The sequence below is a fragment of the Lissotriton helveticus genome, chromosome 2_1 (assembly GCF_964261635.1).
Source record: "Lissotriton helveticus chromosome 2_1, aLisHel1.1, whole genome shotgun sequence".
In the NCBI taxonomy this organism is placed as follows: domain Eukaryota; kingdom Metazoa; phylum Chordata; class Amphibia; order Caudata; family Salamandridae; genus Lissotriton; species Lissotriton helveticus.
The window spans coordinates 572631948-572656961 of NC_136059.1; the positions used below are offsets into that span (position 1 = coordinate 572631948).

Sequence of the window (25014 nt, forward strand, 5' to 3'; positions counted from 1 at the left end):
ACAATGTGTCCTAGCAACACATCCTACGCTCCTTCCGTGGTTACCAGCACCAGAGTGTTCTAGAGCTGAGAAAAGGAGACAGTTGCTGAGGACGGGACGTGTTTGGGGTTGCTCTTATGAACTTAAAGTTCCTACCTAAGAATAACTTGTCTGTGCCTCTTAAAAGTGGCGACGAAGGATGGGATGCTATTTCCCATGAGGACAGACCGGTTACCAACTTGGATGGATTTTGTCAACCCCCAAAGCAAAAACCGTCAAACTGTCGATGGAATTTTTATTGCTGTCCTGCTGGCATTATTTTTGCAAGAACACATTCTGTGGGACTATTAATTATTAAATATCCTTCAGATTCAGAGTGACTGTTATGATTTTTGATGTTCTTAGTAGTACAAAACATATTTTATTAATGTGTCATGGTTGCACATAACAACACTTGTAGTGCACAGAACACATAGTGCATTGGTCAGGAATACACTCCTATAATTGTTATTGTAGCTAAGAGTTATTCATTAATATGGACTTGTCATCCATCGTAGCTCCGCCAAAGTTCTTACAAAGTCCCGGAGTACCCACCTTACCGTGGGAAGATTGGTTAGAGTCATTTGAGACTTACTTAGAGGCCATTGGTGGGGTAGATTTCATAGCTTCCCGGAAGGTGGTGCTACTTAAACACAACTTAGGAATAGAGGGTAGGAAGGTATTGTAAACTCTACCTATTAATAAGGACAAGAGACGGGTCATTCTGGAAGAAAAAACAAGCGAAGGTAAAAGCAAAGCAAAGGAGGAAGATGTAGTTATACACTATGATGAGATAGTTCCCATCGATGAGTATGATGAGTTAATCAAAGCATTAGAAGACAGCTATGGCAACAAAGTTAGCATAGTAGTAGAAAGGCACACGTTTTTCTTTCAATCTCAACTCCCTGGGGAGTCTGTAGAGCAATACATTTCTGTATTAAGAACCTTAGCTGCCACCTGTAAATTTAGAGTCTTACATGAGGAAATCATAAGAGATCAATTTATAAATAGAACAAACAATATTAAAATTCAAGAAAGATTACTAGATATGAAATATCCTTCCCTACAGAAAACCATAGAATTGGCAAGGCGAGTCAAGAATACTTCTAAATATGTCAAAGAGTTAAGTTCAGAGAAAACTGTCTTAACCAAGGTATGAGCTTTAGAGAAGAATCCATCAAAAAAGGATAGTAACATTAAAACCCTATACAAAAAAACAACAGAGTGTGTTACAGATGTGGCAGTACGAGACACACTGCGGATTCTGATAAGTGTTTTGCAGTCGGAGAGAAATGCTTTAAATACAAAAAGATTGGTCACTTAGCACGTATGTGTAAGGCAGGATCGCTATCCAATTCAAAATGCAAGTGCCCCGTGAATGCCATTAGAGAAAATTATTCTGAGGATGACAATTCAGACAATGAAGGGGAAGTAGAAGTAATGGTTATTTGTGACCAAGTTGTCAATGAGGTATCGGAGGGCTACAACCCTCCCAAATGTGATCTAGGGATAAATGGCACCAATATAACTGTTTGGGCAGACTCTTGCTCCCCTTATACCATCATAGATAAAGTGGGGAGTCATATATTGAGCCCACCTGATGTTGAACCAGTAGGGTACTGTAGTGGTAAACTTCCTTTGCTAGGCTTTTTCAGGTGCACTTTGTCTCACAAAGGCAAGGTTGCTACAAGCAAGGTATATGTGGTGGAACAAGGGAGAGCATTGCTTGGGTTGTGGTGTGCGCAAAAAATGTTAGGCATAACATTAGACCCTAACTACCCACAAGAAGTCCTGGCTACTGAAGATAGTGAGAAGACGCGGAGCATCAAATTTCCAAAATTATTTGGGGAAAAGCTGGGGTGTTTAGAGAAATTTGAACACTGCATAGTACCTAAGCCCAATAACGTTCCGTGTGTGCACAAGACAAGAAGCGTGCCCTTTACTCTTAGAGAAAAGTTAAAAACTGAATTGCAAAGGTTATGTGGTGCACATGTTATTGAGCACATTGCATCATCTGAATGGCTTAGTGCGGTGGCTTTAGCACGCAAACTTGATGGTAATCTACGCATGTGCATAGATTTGATAGATCTTAACCACAATATTTTAGTTGATCGATATCCTTTGCCGCACATCAAAGAAATGGTGTCTTCTGTAATCAACGCTACCTACTTTTCTTTGATCGACCTCTCCAATGCTTACCATCAGATCAAATTGCATTCCACTTCAAGGCATCTCACCTCATTTAGTACACCTGACGGTGCCTTCCAGTTTATCAGAATGCCATTTGGTCTGGCATCCGCCTCGGTCAAATAATGTGAGAAGATTGAGGGCAGTGGAGTGGTGTGGCACAAAACCGGACTGAGCCGGGGAGATTATAGATTCCATCAATAAGGAGAGATGACAAGAAAGAGCCTTACCAAGTATATTGTAGTCCAGGTTTAAAAGGGACAAAGGTTTGTACGAGCCGCACAGTCGGGGATCCTTTCCTGGCTTAGGAAGTAGTATAATGACCGCTTCACGGAGGGTGGGGGGTATTCCTGCCTCTCCAGTGCTTCGGCATACACCCCCAATAACTTGATGCGATAGTTAGAATTTTTTTATTCTGTGTCAGGACCGGAGGTTTCGGATTATGCTTGTTCAAAGCTGAGCCACCTCAACAATCGCAAAATCCACAATGGGTTTGTGATGGAACACTTTATATGTGGACGCAGTAAACGAATCTGCAGTGCCATATTCATAGTCCTGTAAGGCTCAGAAGTGAACCTTGTTAGGGTCCTCCTGACAAGCGTGGCTGAGCTCAGTATTCATAACATCCAAGGGGATGGGGAGCCCCGATGACAAATTCTCTTAAAGTGGTTGAATGAATTGTTTCAAGCTATTTGAAGAGGATGAGGTATTGGCTAATGTAGGTCAACGTTTTCAGTGCTTGAGACAAAGCTGGCTTTTTTTATGAAGAGTAGACCAGAATGGTATTGGTTGGCCAGAAGTCCAATCTGAACAGGACTAGGACATGGACCACAGACTTAAAGTCCGTTCCAAGTAGAAGATTTGATAAGCTTCAGTAGACTAAGCTGGAAATGGGTTTTCGTTTGGAGCAAAATGTGAAACCACCATCTTAGAAATGGCAGTTTATAAGGATTGTCCCTACCCTTTTTGAAACTCATGACATTGGATAAGCACACACGGAAGAAGTCCAAGTTTGACATCCTTTACCTAACAATAAATACAGCTGTGCTTCTGTCCTCTTTCTCGCCTAGTGCTCCTTGAGGCTCGTAGGACACCCTTCTTGATAACTGTGAGCATTGAAAAGCCAGTGCACTCTAGGTTGCAAGGATGTTTAACTTCACACTAATTGAGTTGTGTGAGGAATGCACAGTCTTCTGAATACTTGCAATCTCTGGTATGCTCTCTGCGCAAATATAACAGTTGTTATGGTCCCAATTTCCCAGATGTTTCTCTATGGAATCGAGATAGATGTTATGGCCGCATTATGGAAAGCCTCAGACGGATCATGAAGAATCAGATGAAATTTATGTTGATGATGCTGTAAGTATCTTCCATGATTTGCAGCATGGCAGCCAAAATGCTGCAACGTGACCATTGTTTGAGCATGAACATAAAGGTATCTGCCTCAACCACCTCAAAGCACATCAGTGTCACCCCAGCAGCAGATTACAGTTGCCAGCACAGCACTAGTATCCCAGTCTTACTCCAGGCCCAAACTCCATACTCCATACGTCTACTTGTTAACTGTGTCCAAAGCTGTATTTGGTTTAATGATTTTTTACTATTGTACTCTTGTTAAAGTGTTATTTAATGTCTTTTAAAAACGAATTGTATTTTTAACTGCCAATGTGCTTTTTAAGATATTTTATATCGAAATAAAGCTTTGTACTACTACTATTGCTCCACCACTATTTTACCAACCACCTTGCTATAAAACCATTTTACGTGCCACACTACCTCCGATTCTATAATAACACACAGAAGCTGAAAATGTATTCAATGCTACTGTAACAGCAAGGAAGTATAATTCCAATGAATTCAGATGTTTGTGCGTCATCCAATTTGTACCAATGGCAAGTTCTTGTACACTTTGTTTTCCTTGTTGTTACTCTTCTGCTATCAAATTGCCTGCTGATTGCATGCGTTTGTATGTATGAGACTTCCTCTGGCCCATGCTCTTCCATAACCTCATGCAGTATTTAGATTTTGTTCTGCAGCTGTTACATTGTCATTCCTTTAAGAGTTATTATTTTTAAGAAATGCTGTCTACCTGCATGTGCGTCCATTAGTTTTTATTTGTTAAACTTGTCAAAAGTGCCATCTCTGTGCTTCCTTTTGAATACTCATAGCACCTGTTAAAAGGGCAAATATATTTTTTGTAAAGGAAAAAGAGAGAAATTAACTCGGGTGTTTTTGTTTCTGCTTGTACTTGTTTGAGGGGATTTTGGTACATCGTTTTTATCAGATGAGCATGCAAGTGCTCACAACATGTCTGGGCTAGATGTCAACCTTCGTTTAATAAATGAAAGATTTAATTGTGTCACAGATAAATGAAGTCGACATGGCATTGCTTGCAATTTTGAAGAAATGTTCAGTGACTGCCAAAACAACTTCTGGTCTGTGTAGTAAGGTAAGCTTTATCTGCATTTTGTCTTTATATTGACATTATTTCATCTGGTAAAACTGACCGTTTGAGCAAAACATAAATACTCAAGCGACCATTGGCGGTCCCTACTGTTTGAATTGAAGAGAGCAGGTTTTAAAATTAGCATTATTCCTGAAGACCAATGTTCCTTTATTATTGTTGATGATGCTTCCTGATTTGCTCCCGAGTAGTAGCTTGGAATCAACAATACCAACCCCACTTTTTCTCTTACACTCACCGCTCCTCGTAGAATTCTGCAATGGTCATTCTTCAAAGCCCTATCTCTCGCAGATCTCACCAACATAGACAACTCTGTCATAGATACTTGTCATGAAGATAATTTCTTGCGCTCATCCTTCATCAAAGCTCTCTCACCCCTACTCACCATTGTCCACTCCTCCTTCACTGAGGACATCTTCATGTAGGTTCTCACAACAAGCCAAATCCTCCTACACTAAACTCTGATTACTTCCCAACTACTGACCCAGAACTCACCTAGCATGTCTCATTCAATGCATGAAGAAATATAATCACATCACACTCATCCTAATAGACCCCATTCGCTCCCTGTTGCCTACACATACCATCTTCTAAACCAGCTGCATCATTTTGAAAGCTATCACGACCTGCACCACTGCTTATCTTGCAGACAAGCTCACCATCTCTGGTGGTTCTTGGCATGCCCACAGCCAGGATTCTATCAGACAAGAGACTAAGAAGTGTGAAAAAGGAAAAAAAGCATTTGCAATGCAATAGGTCCCGCATTTACGCGGGTTTAAGCTATTGGCATTGTAAATGACAATGCCTTTTATTTACATTTTAAAAACAAAAATAAAAGGCAGTGATATTTGCAATGTCAATAGCTCAAACTCGCGTAAATGCGAGACCTATTGCATATACCGGCATACAGAGTAAAGTAGAGAAACAGCGGTAGAAATGCAGGGCTAAGGAGGGGAGAAGATACAGGCCATACAGGGTAAAGGAGAGAAACAGACATAGAGATGCAGGGTTACGGAGAGAAGAAGATACCGGCATACAGAGTAAAGAAGAGAAACAGAGGAAAAGATGCAGGGCTAAGAAGGGGAGCGGATGAACGCATACAAGGTAACAGAGAAACAGAGGTAGAGATGCAGGGCTAAGGTGGGGAGCAGATGAGCGTATACAGGGTAAAGGAGAGAAACAGAGGTAGAGATACAGGGCTAAGTAGGGGAGCAGATGAACGCATACACGGTAAAGTAGAGAAACGGAGGTAGAGATGCAGGGTTAAGGAGGGAAGCAGATGAACGCATACAGGGTGAAGAAGAGAAACAGAGGTAGAGATGCATGGCTAAGGAGGGGAGAAGATGAACGCATACAGGGTAAAGTAGAGAAACAGAAGTAGAGATGCAGGGCTAAGGAGGGAAGCAGTTCCAGACATACAGGGTAAAGAAAAGAAAGAGAGGTAGAGATGTAGGGTTAAGGAGGGAAGCAGGTCAATGCATACAGAGTAAAGAAAAGGAACAGAGGTAGAGATGCAGGGCTAAGGCGTGAAGAAGATACAGGCATACAGGGTAAAGAAGAGGAACAGAGGTAGAGATGCAGGGCTAAGGAGGAGCGCAGATACAGGCCATACAGGGTACAGGAGAGAAACAGAGGTATAGATGCAGGGTTGAGGAGGGGAAGTCGATGAATGCATACAAGGTAAAGGGGAGAAACAGAGGTAGAGCTGCAGGGTTAAGGAGAGGAGCTGATGAACACATACATGGTAAAGGGGAGAAACGGAGGTAGAGATGATGGGTTAAGGAGGGGAGCAGATGTATGCATACAGGGTAAAGGAGAGAAACAGAGGTAGAGATGCAGGGTTAAGGAGGGGAGCAGATGAACGCATACAGGGTAAAGGAGAGAAACAGAGGTAGAGATGATGGGTTAAGGAGGGGAGCAGATGTATGCATTCAGGGTAAAGGAGAGAAACCGAGGTAGAGATGCAGGGTTAAGGAGGGGAGCAGATGAACGCATATAGGGTAAAGGAGCGAAACGGGTAGAGATGATGGGTTAAGGAGGGGAGCAGGTGTATGCATACAGGATAAAGGAGAGAAACCGAGGTAGAGGTGGGTTAAGGAGGGGAGCAGATGTACGCATACAGGGTTAAGGAGAGAAACCGAGGTAGAGATGCAGGGTTAAGGAGGGGACCGAATGAACGCATATAGGGTAAAGGAGCGAAACAGGTAGAGATGATGGGTTAAGGAGGGGAGCAGATGTATGCATACAGGGTATAGGAGAGAAACAGAGGTAGAGATGGGTTAAGGAGGGGAGCAGATGTACGCATACTGGGTAAAGGAGAGAAACAGAGGTATAGATGATGGGTTAAGGACGGGAGCAGATGTATGCATTCAGGGTAAAGGAGAGAAACAGAGTTAGAGATGCAGGGTTAAGGAGGGGAGCTGATGAACGCATACAGGGTAAAGGAGAGAAACAGAGGTAGAGATGCAGGGTTAAGGGAGGAAGCAGATGCATGAATGTAGGTTTTAGCAAGAAGGCAGGTGCAGAGATGCATGGTTTGGCAGGGAACCAGAGGCATGGATTGCACGGTTAACTTAGAAGGCAGATGCTTGACCAAGGAAGCATATGTAGAGTTTAAGAGAGAAACCGGTGTAGGGATATTGTAGGTACAAGAAGTGGGGATGCAAGATTAAAGAAAGAAGCACATGCAGAGATGTCACGAAGGTGCTCTGCCCTCCAAGGGTATAGGTAAAATACTTGTGTGCATGCGACTACAATCAGTTGGGCCCACTTTTACTCAGTTCACAGGCTGACAGATGGCTGTGTCCTGATGAAACCCACAGAGTGAGACATTGGGTCGAAACGTTGACGACACACCTTGGGTTGTTTATTCAATGTTCAAAATAAACGCCTGAAACAATTTGAAGGATTCCCTCTGTCACCTACTGTGTACCAAGCCCTGGTTTCTTTGTGCACTCATTGTTGATTTTAAAGTCTCCTTTCAATCGTGCACTCTCTGCACTGTTTTGAGCTCCTATTGATCTTTTGTGCTATATGATCACAGAAAGTGTTTTCTTTCTACAAGGATAGATTTGTATATGTTTGCTTTGTGTTTCTATATGTTTATTTGTTTATAGATGTTGCAGAGATTTCCAACGCCTGTTCACATCTGTCCTATGGAACCGTGGTTTCATGTTACCATAATTGTTTGTCAGCAGTCGCCTGGCTTCCCAGTGAGTTTATTGGGCGGGGGTGAGGGCGCTGTCCTCCTTTTATTGGTTGGGTTAAACCTGCTAATTACCAGAGTTAGGCGCTACTGTTGAATGCCCGAACGGAAACATGGGGCTCTGTAATCCCCCAAACCCAGTGGCGGGAAAAACAAATTGGTCAAAAGTAACGCCAGACAGAGTAAGGGTACAGCTTTTCCACAAGGTGCTAGAACTGATGTCAACAGGGAGCGTGAAAGGAGCAGGAAAAGGAATGAAGGGACAGGAACGTGACACGGGGAAGGAGGTGGGGGTAACCGAGTATAGCACAAAAAGTACGGGGAGGGGGTCCGATGGGGAAAATATGGCATCTGTCACATGGTACACAGTCAGGAGACTAACGCTGATTAAGGAAAGGGCAAGGAATATGGGACAACACGTGTGTGTGGGGAGCTGGAGGGTCACTGAAGGGGAGCACGGTCCTCTGGTCCCTGGGTCTTCTCCCGAGAAACACAGCTGACATGGGGTAGGGAAACAAACAAACAAATCACATGTAACAAGCAACGCAATGCTGTGATAACGAAGCGCACACAAGAGCCCGGTGAGGCGGTAGGCGCTTTACAAATGGTGTCACATTCCCATGATGGGTTCTGTACTCAACCGAGACCCCCTCATAGGAGATAGCTCAGAAAGTTGCATATCAGGCCTGCGATGTTCAGCCAGCCCTGCCTGATATCCCATCGCTAGCGGGGGTGGGGCCAGACCTTTAAGTGGTGGAATTTCCGCCCCACTTTGCCCCAGGGTCGGGCAGTGTCAGAAGAGCCCCCTGACGGCTTTTGTTGGGACTCCTTGTAGGCCCGTTTTATGGTCATGTGGGCCAGGTTTGCAAATTTCACCGCTATTGGAAAAAAAATCACTTAAACTCCACATGCCTAACAAAACAATGAAAGCGTCAATCAGTAACTCAACTGGTCCTTATGTAAACCACTATTTTTTTTAAATTTTATTTTGTAGAGATTTATATAGCGCAAACTAGACCCGAGAAATTGGGTATTAGAGCGCTTTACATGAGCTCTAACTAGTACTGCAGCCACAACTCTTCGGATTTAATGTTAGTTATGCCGCAAATACAGTGCAGACTTTCGTTCACGGGGCTGAATCCTGACTTTGCATCACCACAGGGATACCTTCGAGTCTAGATCCCGCTATATAAAACTCCCCAAAAAACAACAAGCAAGTACCAATTCCAATAAATAACCAAAAAAGAGACAGCAGCCACCGCAGCGAGCACGGAAGACCACTATTGACAACAAGCTCAGTATCTAGGCTGTGAGGAGACCTGGTAGGGTGGGGGCTGCCCGCGCATGCGCGCCATTCCTAACTTTCGTTATGAGGAGCGAGCCCCGGCACCAAAGCGAAGTGCGGCAGCTGAAGTCCCGGGTCCCAGGAGGGGGCCCGGGTGAAGACCAGCGGATAGCACTGCGGGGCTCCCATGCCTAAGGGGAGAGCCCCGCATCGTGCTGGCAGAGGAGCTCGAGTGCTCTGCGGGGCTCCCATGAGAAGCCCTGCGTGTGCCAGAGGATGCAGAGATGACACCAGCGCAGCGACAAGAGCCCGGTGAGGTAAGGGGGGAGGGGGAGGGGTGTTTGTGTGTGCCTGCGTGTGTGTTTGTGTGCATGTGCATGCGTGAGTGTGGCTGTGTGTGTGCGCGCGCGCGATTGAGAGAGGCGAGAGGCTGACTTGCTGGGAATGTGGGACAGGAGATGTGCACGGCGCAGGGCTGGACGTGCGCGTCCACGAGGTGAAATCGCCGAGGGCTTGCGCGTGCCCATCCCCTGTCCAACATTCCCAGCAAGTGGATAACATAAGGTCTTTCGCTGGACGCAGCTCTTCGCGCTGCTAACACCAGCTCGACCTAAAAAGGAAGCACGCATTGGGATATATGCATCCAGGATCTGGAACAACATCCCCATCTTCATCAGTACCACTCAATTACTGCTCCAATTTAGGAAAGAGTTGAAGGCACACCTTTCTAGAGAACGCTACATCACAATGCAGTAGCTGTACATGTATTCTCCCAGAAGAAACCAACCTCACCTACCGCTCATTGCCTGTATGCTTGCTTTTGACCCTGTACAGTGCTCCTCTGCCTTTTGGCTAGATTTGCGCTATATAAATACCACGTTTGCATTTACTATTCGGTTGACTAGAGTTTGAAAATTGACAGAGTGATCTGGTCTCCTAAAATTACCAGTGAGAGGATTACAGTGGTCTACCAGCTAACACAGTTAACACTGAAAGGGATTCTCAATCATCTCAATGTTCCTACTGCCTAGAGCCTGGACATTGGGGGTTGGTTTAGGGTAGGGTCATGGTATTAAGAGAAAAAAAAGGACTCCCATATGAGGTACTGTGTAAAAACTGGCCATTTTAGTTAAAATCCTGTGATGTTACCACCCTGTGATGTTCACTTTCAACTGACGTAGCCAAGTGTCCTGAAATCACACCATTATAACTGCAGTTTCACCTAGCTATCTATTCTCATTTTAAGTACTTTATAATGGTGAAAAGGGCATTTGATTTGAATTGCATTTATGTTCACTGAAATCGACCCTTAGTAGCTTAGATTATATGTTTGCCACAGAAATAAAACCTTCACTGGCAGCGTGTTATTCTTGCTAAGTGAATTTAATAGCTGCGCTCAAGAAGTCAACTTGTGTTTTCATGACTGAACTATTTTGATCTGTCCCAGCTAATCAACCATAATTCTATTACCGTATAAAGAAATTAAAATGTGCCCAATTACATACTGATGCTCATGAAAATCACTATGAACAGCTTCAGAATAAGCTCACATTTTCCAAATTGGTCAAGCAATGTAGATGCAAAAGATGCTCATAACTCAACCACCATAAATCAGATGTACACAAATTAACTTACAGCATGTTTTTAGAAACTATAGAAATGTATTCTCAGTTGTGTTTTATCAGCAAATCTTGATAAAACTAAAAGAAAAATCAGTGTTTATATATGTTATGTAAATGTTTGTAATTAGTTTACTCTATAAAGATAGAGGACAACTTCTTTTTAAACAAAAGTTCAATAACAGATTATTTTTACGGAGCATTTTAAGGGAATGACTACACAAAACATTTAATATAGTCTCCTCTATACTATTACAAATTGTTCTAAGATGCATATACCTATTTCAAACTTCAGAGGAAGGTCTAACTTTACCTTCAGTCAGACTGAGGTAGATAGACCAACTGGTCCATAACAGAAAAGCTATTACAATATCGGGACAGTAAATAATTTAAAGGTAGCATTTCTCTGAAATTGGTGTTGTGGTTTTCTTGTGTTCTCAAAGCGTTGGAAACGAATGCACAATCTATTTTATGCTTCACTGGTTGGAGGATATTTCGCAAAGGGTTGCCAATAATTGTTGTCCTCGGTCCTTGTAAGTTTTATATCTGACTCTAGCCTCTCTATTCATTTTAATTTCTTTTGGATCATCTTGTACAAGGGAAAAACATTAAGGAAGTACCAGTGCTGACTCAGTCATTAATCATTAGCATTCTTATAACAAACTATTGAGCTAAACCATAATGTACTGAGAACATCAGGTCCAACTGTCTGGTTTTCCTCCAGAAGGAGTGGAGAAGATCAATGAGGTTTCTAACATCAAAGACAATAATTAAATGCAGAATAAGAACTGTAACAATGGCAGAAGGTAATACCACAACGAGCAGGTCACAAAACCTTTTGTGACTTCCCTCTGCTCCTTTAGGATGTTTATCAAGAAACGCTATACTTGGTTTATAATTGCCAGTTGACATAATTACGTGCATGATCCTCTTGTGACATCCAAAGAGCTTTGCTGGAATTACAGAGTTTCTCAATACCCAAGCACACCTCTTCAGAACAAAGTAATATTTTGGAATACTTATTAAGGGTGATTGTTAGTGGTGCTGAGCAGTGTCAAGACAACCCACTTTTCCTCCATGCTTGATGACACCTTCAATATCATTAATTTAGTGCTTTCTTGACCTGATCCATCAGCTATCCACTAGTGTGCATGTGTAACCGGTTGGCCTACTTGGGTGTCACTGAGCTGTCTGTGTGTATATCCTACTCTCCATTTTGTATTTGAGACAATTGGAAATAGCATCCCACGGAGGCCCAGCCTGTCGCGATGCCAGTAGATCCATGATAAACAGATATAATCTTTAGGTCAAGGCAGTCTTGAGGCAGAACTTTGATTTACCCCGATTGAGGTGACCAGCTGCATGGAAATAAAGTTACTGAGGCTAATTCCAGACAACCTAGAGTTAGTTGTGCATTCAGAGGCTTGAATAGAGTTTGGCAAGATCACTGTTTGCTGCCCTTGCTGGACGATGCCCTCCCCAACCCCGTGAGCATGGTCTGCAACCTCTAAGTCCTCTTCGGCTGTATCTTGATAAAAGCCTAAACAGGAACTACAGTCAAATCGGGCTTCTAACATTAAGGCTTTTAGGACACCTTTCTCGTTTCATGACGTGGACTTGTACTTGTGACATTTATATAGTTCCAAACACTCAAAATAAATGCATGTCCAAGTAGCTTCTTATAAATCTGTCCAAGTCAGAAGCACCAGCCTAACCATGAAGATGAATGCTTGAATTCTGAGATACTCCTCTGTCTTCAGATAAATTACCACAACACTGTAAGTCTGTGCTTGCATTCTATAACATCCTGAATCACGGTATGGTAATCTATAACAGTCTATAGACTCTATAGTCCCCGATACTTGAAAGCAAGTTGATTCAGCAAAAGTGTGGAATTTATTAACCAAACTAATTTCCCATCTGTATTGGGTATGCAGACATTACTGAGCACAGATCCTGGTCTATAGAACATCCATACTGCTGCAGTTGCAGAGACGAGCAAATATTTTCTGAAAATTATCATATCGAGAAAACATTGTGGTAAGATTTTCGTTCAAACAAAATTTGCAAACTTGAGGCATCATGTCCGACTAGAAGCGCTTTGGCAATGATCCCGCCAGCAACAACAAAAGCCTGTGTATATCGTTGCCCATCTAGGGCCATCTTCACCCACAGTGCCAGATAGTTGCCAGCAGTGACCAGTGTGCCCCTCGATCTGTGAGAGCCTGCCGGAAGCCCAGTTTTGGTGTGTTGTCGGGGAGGCCCTGAGCCGTGCAGTGTTTCAATGGGTTTTGGTGCGTCGAGAAAATCCCTCAACGACACCCGCTGCCTAAATTTGTCACCCTTGAACCACAAACGAATGAAGGTGGAGGGAATTCCCTGCTTGCCTTGGTGGGCCCTGCAAACCAGGCTACCTTGGGGTCGCAATGAGAAACATGAAAGAATACCCCCACTACGCTCAATTTAGATGAACAGTACCTCCAAATATAATAATGTCACCCACAGAATAACTAGAATCAGTTATTTATTAATAATATTTTCAAAATTCGTTATGTTTTTTGTAGAATATTTTTTTAAATAAATCTTTTAGGTACATAGGTGTGAACACATAATAAATAACAACATTCATGTATACAATAAACAAATTATCACAAGACAGAAAAAGCCCTGAAAAGGAGGAAAAATTGACAACACTATACAAAGGACCAACTAACTAACAAAAAGACCATAACTGAATGACATTAATGCATCAACATGAAGCTAAAAAACGACATAACAAAACAAAAAACATTATACAGAAAATACATACTTCATCATTTTAGTTTGTGGCCAGGAGAAAGCCATCAACAATCAAGATACACAATGTATAAGCAGGGCTATAAAAATGGTCTCAGAAACAATATGCAGCGAAGGGCATAAGGAGAATGCAAAATGTAGTTACAGTGGAATAGCACCAAGAGCTGAGATGCCTGCGTATGCAGATAAGGATCCAAAGACCTAAAGATGGGCCACATTACAATTAAAGAAGAACGGGAGGGAAGTGTCCAGACAGGAACAAACATAATCACAGCTAATCCAATAAAAATTACTTCAGCATTCAGTCTTTTGATATTGCTGAACTGGAAATATCTCCATGGTGTCACTGGGGACCGGTATCCCTCACTGTACCGATACTGAAGGGCGTATTGGTGGAGTTCTAGAGGAAATCGAGCGCGTTTGGACTACGTGAGTCCAGATGTGTCAATTTCAAAAGGAAATGGAGTGTTCCTTGATTGTAGATTACGTTTCCCTATTGCAATGTCCTGTTGCTAGGAGATGAGTCTCCGATCGGCAACGAGATGTCGGTTGACATCTGACAGTTCCCCATCGGAGGCTTGAGAGGAGTTTTAAAGTATTATGAGCGAGGAAGAGAGAATATATAAAAAAAAGAAAATAGGTCATTTAAGAGGATAGAAAGGATTTTTTAATATTCAGCAATCGTTTTAAGAAATAAAGAGGAGGAAGATAAACTTAAGGAGGTTAAATTAGGAAGGTGGAGCATAGTGTTTACTTGAAAAGGAATAAAAATGAGTGAAGGAGCAGAAATAAGCTCTTAAGGATGTACAGGAGGAAATTATCAGAAGGTTAATAGAGAAAGAAATGGGGAGTAAAGTGCAAGAAATTGTGGAAAGATTAGCAAAGGAAGGAAAAAGGAAAGTTGGTGATTTGGAAAAAGAGGAATTTTGGACATGATCAGAAGAGGAGTAATCGCAGAATCTCTGCATGCCATTACCCCACATTTTTTACACCGCTAAATCTTTTACAACGCAGATCTTTACACCGCAAACTATTACAACGTATTCTCCCAAAGTAATGCCCCCATGGAGTCCGAATAGTTAATTGCGTTGTAATGGGTAATGCGCTGTAATGGATTGTGTTGTAAAAGATTTTGCGCTGTTAAAACTGTGGGGTAATGGCTCGCGGAGTTGAAGTGTGCGGGGTAAAGTGTCCTATTCGGTGGAAAGTGTTATAAGAAACAAAAACACAAAAATAAAGTGGAAAATATTTCAAGTACAGCGAATAAGAAAGTGAGTGACCAAAGAAATGGTAGAGGATTGTCAGGTGTGCAGAGCGGCACAAAAGAGAGGCAGGTTGACACTGTGAATGAAAGAGGTGGACAGCCTTCATGGTCCGCAAATATGAAAATGAAGAATTTGACGAGTATATTTTGGATCTTGATTATAATGAAGATCCAGATGAATTTTCTGAGTATGGTAATTCTAGTACTCCGACTAAGAAGGATTTGAGGGATCCATTCAGCCAGTCATTATTTAATCCAGCATTAATCAGAGACCCGAGAAGTTCAGAATGGTGGCCGATGGAACATGTTTCAGACAATATTAAGTTCTGGATAAGACATCCATTGGAAAGGATCAAGAGTGCTCATGTCCAGTAATTGATATTAAAGAGACTATGACTCCTAATCTTGACTCAGACCTAATTACTTATTTATTTAAACTGGGTTGTGACCCTAGGCAAGGGTTGGACATTTCGCTAAAGCAATGTGAGGACAAAGTATTAGATATAGTAGGTCCAGTGGCAAGGATTTTTTATATGGTAGAGGAATCTTACTTAAATGGAACAGAACTTGATTTAAGTCTGTTAAGAGCTTGGAGCTAAAGAGCTGTGTGTTTTATTGAGAACGCCAATGCTGAATTTATAGCAGAAAGATGTAAGGTAGTCTTGTTCAAAATTAGTCCTAAGTTGGGGGATTTTGCAAAAGAAGAAAGACGTGAGGAGTCTTAAGGACTTCTATTAAGGGATGGACTTGTAAAGTTATTAAGAAAGCACGTTCAAACATTTAGTTCCCTGGATAAAGCACATGTATCCTTGAGAAGGGTTTTCAGAAGTGGAGGTTTATAGAGTAGGGCTGGAAGGCGGGGTCAGACCTTCGGCTGCCCATATCTCAGAAGCCCATCCTGTCAACGAAGAGGAAGTTTTCAGGGAAGGAGTGGTTTCAGAGGAAACCTTTACCAAGTTTCCTTCTATCCTCAAAGAGGTCGAGGAGGATGGAGCAGAACAAGTCATGGAAGGCAGGACGTCAAACAGGACAGGGTGAGTATGAAAAATACTATTGGTTTTACCCTGAGAAACACAGGAGGTAGGTTGAAGTTATTTCAGGAAAAATGAAAAGAGATAACAGGAGATTGCTGCGTTTTGGAAACAATGAAACGCTTTGTGGTAGATTTTCTAACAGAGCCAAACCAAAAAAGAGAACCAAAAGAAATATGTCTTCAAAAAGAGGGTCAGGTTATTATCGAAGAGAAGATAAAAGAAATGTTGGGGAAGCAGGCGATAATGGATGTGTCAGAAAAGAGGAAAGGGTTTGTAAGTACCTTTTTGTAGTGGAAAAGAAAGCAAAAGTTTGGAGACCTGTCATAAATCTGAGGGAATTAAATCAGTTTGTGGTTTACAGGCATTTCAAGATGGAGGTTATCCATCTGTTAAGAGACATCTTGAGGGACAACGATTGGCTGATGAAAATAGATTTGAAGGATGCTTGTTTAGGTAGAGTTTCGATCTCGCCTGAGCGAACATCGGTTGCCCGTGTCGCCCTAATTTTGTTGCTACAGACAAAACCGTGGGATTCGAGCCACGTCTTTTCCACGATTGACCCATCCAAGTGGATTCACTACGTATACTTTAAAGGAAGATTTCCTTTTCTTGGGGTCAGATAGTTATCTCTGCCCCTTTCCCCACACACCCCTCCCTTGAGGGTGGGTGTGTTTGCGGGCTGCCAACACCTGTCCGAGAACCTTTGAGGACCGATAAGTATAGAGTACCCATTGTCCTGATGAAGCCTACATCATCTGGCTGAAACGTGACCGCGACTGCGTCGACACCTTTTGCTTCAATTGGAGTCCCTTGTTACGTTGAAATTATTTGTTGGATTTTTTTCTGATTGGCACCTATATAAATATAGACTGGGTTGACTTTATATCCCCCAGGTGCTTTACCCTTGGGACTACCATTGTGTTGTGCACTCATTAGAAACTAAGTGGAGGCACCGATCCGAATTAGGATACATATATATATATAGATTTGTGTATATATATTTGGTTTGTTATGTTTGGGGTACATAGAAACGTGTAATTGTAAATGTAATGTATATTTGTATATATGTATATGTGATACTTTGTAGATATATAGTTGGCTGTTGTGCTCCCCTTGATGTCCGCTCATATGTGCACTGAAGAATTTATATATGAATTTTCTGCATGTTTGATTTTTGTCACAAGAGAATTAATTGTTTCTTGTTTGAAAATTAAATTTGGATCAATCCCTTTGGTACCTTTTTTTGCTACTTTTTCATCTTAGGATGTCTCCTGCTCCGGTATGGGAGGGTTAAATGGGCAGTACCCCTGACCATTTTTTTGCTAGTGTTTAGGTTTCGAGCCTAGCGTTGAAGTGCACAGCATTGCTCGCGCAGCGATTCTTCATGTAGGGGATTGTGAAAGCTGACCACACACTTGTGCTTGTGGTTTTGTTATCGTTTCAGGCTATTGGGTGTTGAGTGCGTCTTTCTAACAAAGGCAGCATGCAATTGGGCAAATGCGGGCGCATGTCCCGCATTTGCCCCGCCCATGGCCTATTGGTGTCTGTTACCGCCCGGCCGACATCTGTTTTCCATTATCGTGCCCAGGCTCGTGCGCATAATGCAAAACAGATAGCCTGCTCCCTTACTCAAGCACGCACGCACTCTCATGCACCACTCACGGCTTGTTTCCTATAGACGTTGGATGCCGATGCTGTCTTCCGTGGTTTTGTTTACATTTCGGATTGGCATGTCTATGCATTTTTGTTGGTGCGGCGTGCAGCAGAGGTGCTACATCACTCCAAGCGCTAGTCATTCATCCAACAACTCAAGGAGTACACATTCTTATCGCAGTGACTGCACCAAAACAGTTAAACACGCTCGCTCCTGAGGCGGAGAGGAAAGGTCACTCTGTTGCAACAGACACGCTTCTCCTGCGTGCCAGATAATTTGGGACCACAATTCAAAACATACGTCATTGTAGTGTTGCCGGCTGTGGAACGTACCACAGAGGCACACGCCCCCTCCCACTGTGTCCCTGTTCGATCACCCCCATAACGGAGTGGACAGTTACGATAGCACATGTGTCCTGTGTAGTTTACTCTGGGAGGCCTACACGGGGACACTACACTGGCGACGAGGTGGTCGCTCTTCCGGCCCCTGCGTGCCCCCACGGCCACCATCTGTCCTCCCTCAGGCCGGCTACGAGTGTGGCGTGCCCCGGTGCCCCTGCGCTGCCTCCAGCCCGGCGTGGCTCACCTGGTGCCCTCGTGTGGCCTGCCGAGGTTTCCTGTCGGCGCTGTGTGCCCCGGAGACTCCTCCGCCCTTCTGCTCCTGCTGCCGCTGGTCCGCCGCCGCTCTGCGGCCCACGCAACTGCTGCCAGGTACCCCGTGCCATCCGCCCACCGCCCACTGCCCAAGAGCCTGTCTCTGCGGCCTGCCCCTGTCCGGCGTGAGCTCCGCGGAACCTGCGCAGGCGCTGTGCGCCCAAGACCACGTGGTACGCGCGCTGCGCTACCGGCCTGCCATACCTCACGCATCACGCGTGTCACCGGCCTGCTAAACCTCACGCATCTCGCGGAGGGTGCACCTAGTGTCCTCCTGTTTGCAGACACACACTCTGCAGTCCCTGGCATTGATCAAGACGCCGTTTGGGCCCTTTTTGCTGCTCCACCATGGCCAACATTCCACCTCTGGAGCCGTTTGACGTCACCGGAAGCCCCCCTTCCCAAGCCACCCGGTGGAAGAAGTGGGTGGAGCGTCTTGAGGTGTACTTCGTCGCTGCCAACATCGCTGTGACCCGCCAACGTGCCATGCTGCTGCATCTAGGGGGAGAGGCTATTCATGACATTTCTAAAGACATTGTGGAGGGTAACCCGCCCCACACTTACAAGACCCTGCGGGATGCCATCACGACATACTTTGAACCTTTCACCAGCGCCGATTACGAGCGTTTCCTGCACCGTCAAGCGCGACAGCTCCCGGAGGAATCTGTGGATGTATCCTATGCTCGGCTCAAGAAACTGGCCAGCACGTGCACGCTCCCGGATGCGGAAGATGAGATTCGCGCCCAGTTCATCCAAGGGTGCGCATCCCTGAAGCTGCGGGAGAGGGTGCTAGAGACGGACGCCATGTCCATGCGGGACATTCTGGCCCTAGGGCGGTCTAAAGAGCTCTCCAAAGCCCGTGCGGCCCACATGGAACCGAAAGCCGCAGTGGCGGTCAAGACGGAACCAGTATGTGCCATCAGATCGCAACCCGCGGACGACCGGCCGAGACACCCCAGAAAAGGACGGCCGACACCGGCCCAACCCGCGAAGAACACGGCGTGCATGTGGTGCGGAGGTGCCACTCCCCACAAAGGCGCCTGCCCAGCCCAGGGCAAAGTCTGCAGTGCGTGCGGCAAGGCCAACCATTTTGCGAGCGTCTGTCTCTCGTCGCAAAGGAAGAAGCAAGGCGCCCCACCCAGGAGAGTGCGTCAGATGGCACCACTGCCGAACACACCGACAAGCAGCGACATGGACGACGATGGCGAAGACGCCGCATCCGTTCATGTGGTGCGCATGCTCAACACCTTGGCAGCCATGTCTTCAGCCGAACCAATGTGCACCGTCCAAGTACATAGCCAAACAGTCAGAGCCCTCATTGACACCGGCGCGACGATAAATCTCATGGCCGCTAGTGTCTACCAGACCCTTGAAAATGCGCCACCGCTCCACCCCACGAGAGTACAGGTGTTCGCCTACGGAACCCGGCGCCCCCTGCGCCTGTGCGGGGTATTCCGGACAACGGTGTCCCACGACTCGACACAACTGCAGGCGAAGATTTACGTCTCCTGAGAAGGATCAGGGTTCCTCCTCGGTTGCAGGACAGCACGAGAGTTGGGGCTCATCCACTTCGCCCTGACGGTACAAGCCGAAGGATTGGACCACCTAGTTTCGGAACATTCCTCGCTATTCGAAGGCATCGGATGTTTAAGAGGCCCCCCTGTCCGACTCCACATTGATCAGTCAGTGGCCCCGGTAGCCCTCCGGCACAGACGGATCGCTTTTCACCTCCGGCCCAAAGTCGAAGCTGAGCTGAGGATGCTTGAACAGGCGGGCATCATTGAACGGGTGACAGGACCCACACCATGGGTGTCCCCCATTGTAGTTGCCAAGAAGCCAAAGCAGCCGGAGGCCGTAAGGATATGCGTGGACATGCGCCTCCCCAACCTCGCAATTAAAAGAGAACGTCACCTGACCCCGACCATCGACGACATCATCGGAGAGCTTGCAGGCTCCAAGTGGTTCTCCAAGATGGACCTGAGGTCTGGATACCATCAGATCCCCCTTCATCCAGACTCCCGCCCAATCACGACTTTTTCCACCCACGCTGGCCTGTGGAGGTACACGAGACTCAACTTTGGCATATCGAGCGCAGCCGAGGTGTTTCAGAATATCATTCACAACGTCCTACAAGGCCTCGACGGAGTGCTCAACGTGAGCGACGATATTCTAGTACACGCCCCGACCCTAGAAGACCACCTCAGACGTCTCCAGGCAGTATTCAATCGGCTAAGAGAGCGAGGCCTGACACTTCACAGAGACAAATGTGAATTCCTCCGCAGAGACATCAGTTTCTTTGGGTACAAGTTCACCGACCAAGGGGTAGGACCTGACCCAGAAAAAGTCAAGGACATACACGACGCACCAGCTCCCGAGTCTGTCACGGCTGTCCGCAGTTTTCTAGGCATGGTGACCTACTGCGGGCGGTTCATCAAGGACCTGTCTGACTTGACCGGGCCTCTCCGTGACCTCACGAAGTCCAATGCCACCTGGAAGTGGGGCCCGGAACAGCAGGAATCGTTTGAAAAGACGAAGGCAGCCCTGTCAGCAGACACCACCCTGGCCTATTTCAATCCGCAGCATGAATCGCAGCTGCTAGTGGATGCCAGCCCCACCGGCCTTGGGGCAGTCCTGTCCCAACAACAAACATGCGGGGAATGGGCACCCGTAGCGTATGCCAGCCGCACCCTGACGCCCACCGAACAACGCTATTCTCAGATCGAAAGGGAGGCCATCGCCATTTTATGGGGGTGCCGACACTTCCACATATACCTCTATGGACACCCTTTCTCAGTAATCACCGACCATAAGCCTCTCATACCGTTGTTCCAAGGCTCCTCCTCTCGTCCACCCCCGAGAATCGAAAAATGGGTATTGCAGTTGCAGGAGTTCCAGTTCACTGTGGAGTTCCGGCCGGGAACCCGGCGGACTATTTATCAAGACATGCCCGTCCAGTCACCAATGCTGAGGCAGCTGAAGCGGCGGCCACAGAAGAATACGTCCGGCTGATCGTCGAACGGTCACGACCTCGACCCATGTCGTTAGAGGAAGTGGCAAGTGCCACCAAGAGCGACGACTGCATCCAAATAGCAATCCGCGCTCTGGAATCAGACGATTGGAAGGCGCTACAAAGCCCAGCATCTTTCCGCACCCCAGACGCCCAAGCGGCCCTAAAAGCCCTGTATCAAGTCAGGCATGAACTTTCTGTCTCCGCGGAAGGATGCCTCCTGCGAGGACCTCGCCTGGTACTACCCAACAGCCTCACCCAGAGAGCTGCCTTGCTGGCCCACGGGTCGCACCAAGGGATCGTCAAATCCAAGAGCCGACTCCGGAGCAAATTGTGGTTCCCAGGGCTCGATAGAGCGGTTGAGGAGGTGGTCCAGAGTTGCCCAGTGTGCCTAGCAACAAGCCTGCCTAACCCTCCTGCGCCTGTGATCACTGAGGATGGGCCAACGTCCCCATGGGCGCCAGTAAGCGCAGACTTCGGCAGTCTCCCAGGAGGCAAGTACATGCTCGTGGTGGTAGACGACTACTCCCGCTATCCAGAAGTTGAGATTGTCACATCAACAGCAGCAGCAGAGGTGATCCCAAAATTCGAGAAAATTATTGCCACCCATGGGCTCATGGAGGAAGTCCGCACCGACAATGGACCCCCATTCAACGGCAGTGACTTCACAGAATACCTGCAAAGCCACAACATCAAACATAGACGGATCACCCCAAGGTGGCCTCAAGCCAATGGTGAGGTAGAGAGGCTGATGAAGACCCTGAATAAAACTATCCAAATTGCAACAGCCGACGGTCACTGCCTAGAACTGGCCATCTATCAGTTTCTCCGTGAATATCGCCTGACCCCTCATTGCACCACAGGAGTGTCTCCAAGCCGACTCTCTTTCAATCGGGCGATAGCCGATACTATTCCACACCACCCGTCGTGGGAGCTAGCCCCGGTCCCCAAAAACCGGTCCATGGAACAGCGCACCAAGAACAACCAGCAAGCGTCCCAGAAACGGAGGGCAGCAGGCAGCCCGATCCAAGTGGGAGACATGGTCCTGGTAAAAGACCGCCATCCCGGCGGGAAGTTCCGCATGCCATTTGAACTTGATCCTTGGAGAGTAACAGAGGTAAATGGGACCATGGTCACTGCCGTCAAGAATGGAGAGACAGTGACAAGGAACGTCTCGTTCTTCAAAAGAACACCCGAAGCAGGAGAAGACCTGGGATCAGACACCTGGCCTCTGACCCCCCAACGCCGACCGTCGGAGCCAATGGACTCCGACACTCCGGCGAGCCAAGCCCGTGACATCACCCCAACAGAAGACCCCAACGAAAATGAGAGCGAGACTGGAGACCAGTCCCAGACGGTGCCAGAAGAGCGGAGCCAAACGAGATACAGTCTACGCCCATGGCCCAAGCCTTCCCAGAGGTATCGGGACTTCGTGGCCCAGTGTTGGCGTTGAACAGACCAAGATGGCTGACCCCGCCGAGAATAAAGTAAGACTGTTCTGTTGTTGTAACCTTTGTGAGTTTCCTTCCAGAGACTGTGTCAGAGACTAGTGGCGAACTTTTATAAGGCCGAAGCTTGCAGTAGTCCTTGCAGCACCCCAAATGACTATGCAAAGACTTTTGTGAACCATTGCATCCCAGTTTGTTTTATCCCTAGGTAAAGGAGGAATGTAGTGTTGCCGGCTGTGGAACGTACCACAGAGGCACACGCCCCCTCCCACTGTGTCCCTGTTCGATCACCCCCATAACGGAGTGGACAGTTAGTTCAGCCCGACGTCTACGTGGGCTGTGTAAAATGTTAATAAAAGGCCCAGGGCTCTGGGCGTGGTCAAGCAGTTTGCTAACCACTACGCTAGCACATGTGTCCTGTGTAGTTTACTCTGGGAGGCCTACACGGGGACACTATAGTCATGTTACCGACTAAATCATGTAATTTCACAGTCAGTGCAAAGTACACTGTACATTGAAGCAAACATGCTCACATGGTTTCAGCAAAATCAATGCACTGCCACGTGCTATACACATCTTTAACGCTCGAGACGTGATTTCGGGCTGATGAGCAGATGCAAGGGGATTGGTCTATCTATCAGGTCGGGGGGAGGGGTGGTGCGGAGCATTTCTGATGCACGGTAAGGGCGTCTCTCTCTTTCTTTCAATGTTGCGTTGCTGTATTGGTCACGCGGATCACTGTCTTGCTGTTGGGAGGAGATGGTTAAATGAAAGCTTTATTCGTGTTCGTGTTATCAGTTCTGTAGCCGACCGCCTGCACCCCTTCCCCGCCCCCTGACACACACCTGTGTGCAGGACAGGGTGATAAAGTGAGGTCTGGTCTGCTGCCCACAATACAGAGAGGAGCTGAGCAGTAGGTGTGCGCGTCCGGTTTGTGGCGCCCCCTCCCAGCCCCATGGCTGTTTAGAGTAAATCCGGTCTGGTGGCCAGAGCAGTGACAGCTCTGCATTCCTACCTTTGTCTGCACATTCCGCCGTCTCGTCACAGCGGGAGAGCTCGTGCAGCGGGGGTGACAGTCTGCGTTTCACCAGGGGACCATGGGGTAGAGTCTGGGGTCCTCAGCCGTCCACGGGGCCCGCGGGTCAAAGCACAGCCAGGGAGCGTGGGTCCATCCGTTGTAACTTCAAGCCATGTGTTGCCTCACGTTTTCTCACCGTCCCACTGAATATGCATAACCCGCGACCCTCAGCACGCCTTTGTGTATTCGTAAACTACGCGTTTGTCTGTGGCCTACTAATTTGCTGCTCACCAAATATTTGATATTATTCATCGATGCTCATTTTGTCGACTTCGTGAGGATGAACGGCCCAGGTCAACCAGTCCGATCTGAACTGACGGCAATAGGAGAGAAAGGACAAACACAGATAATGGGCCTGCATTGAATGCTTTAGTCCACAAACCCATCAAATTCGGCAACAGAATACACATCTTTTTTTACACTCTTAGGCCGATTGTCCAGTCCCAACTCTATAGCGGTAACTCCCTTTATTCAATCACTACTGCATGTGCGACTGTAAACAATAACTCTGGACCAGCAGCAGAAAGCTAGTGACCCAGAAATCACCCCTCAGTTAGAATATTTCGAGACTCGTACCTTCAGAACCGGGTTCTGCTTATACTCATTAAAGATGCGTCTGAAGCTCTCCCTGACAGTCTGTGCCATTTACACACTTGGGTAACTAGTGGCCACCCTCGGTTCCTCTACCATGCATTCTTTGTAGTTTTCTGTAGCATGATCTGGGCGGTGTGAGCAGTCAGGATTTTGTTGGTGGCTCGTTTTTCATTAACAATGGAAAACATTGTAATTACGGTTCAGCGGTGGTAAGTCATTAGAGCGGCTATTAGTTGATTTTGTTGATGACGTTGTTTTAATATTGTGACTGCGCTGCCTTTTAGGTGTACTTTTTTAAAGATGGGGCAGTGCTTTCAATTAGGTAAGGTGCCATATGTTCTGATAGTAAAACGCAGCCGGTGCTTATGATATTCTAGCCTTCTGAAGGTTCCGGCAATATTTTATACATTTCGTGGACTGAGGGCAATGGCCTGATAAGCGCTTTACGCACTCTATTAACTAAGACAGCTGGTGAGAAATGCAGTAACCCAAACAACCTTTATGAGCGCCATCCATGTTGCTCATAAATCTTCCTATCTAATCCTAACTATGTTAACAGTGGCTTGTCTTATTCACTCAGAGGGCTAGCACGGGCACCAAATGCATTTGAAATGCAAAATATCTCGCATTTGAGAGAGTTTAAGCTATTTCCATTGTAAATGACAGTGCCTTTTATTCAACTATTTTCAAAACAACACATAAATAAAA

The 25014-nt window shown here is 46.1% G+C and overlaps 1 protein-coding gene across 1 annotated transcript in view; it reads left to right on the top strand.

Annotated features, from left to right (window-relative positions):
• GFM2 (GTP dependent ribosome recycling factor mitochondrial 2) overlaps positions 1-25014 on the top strand; it is a 316398-nt gene that overhangs the window by 18549 nt on the left and 272835 nt on the right. Inside the window, exon 2 of the mRNA XM_078675255.1 lies at positions 4571-4654. Coding sequence (XP_078531381.1) covers positions 4586-4654 — 69 coding nt within the window. The 5' untranslated portion in view covers positions 4571-4585. The remainder of the gene's footprint in view (positions 1-4570; positions 4655-25014) is intronic.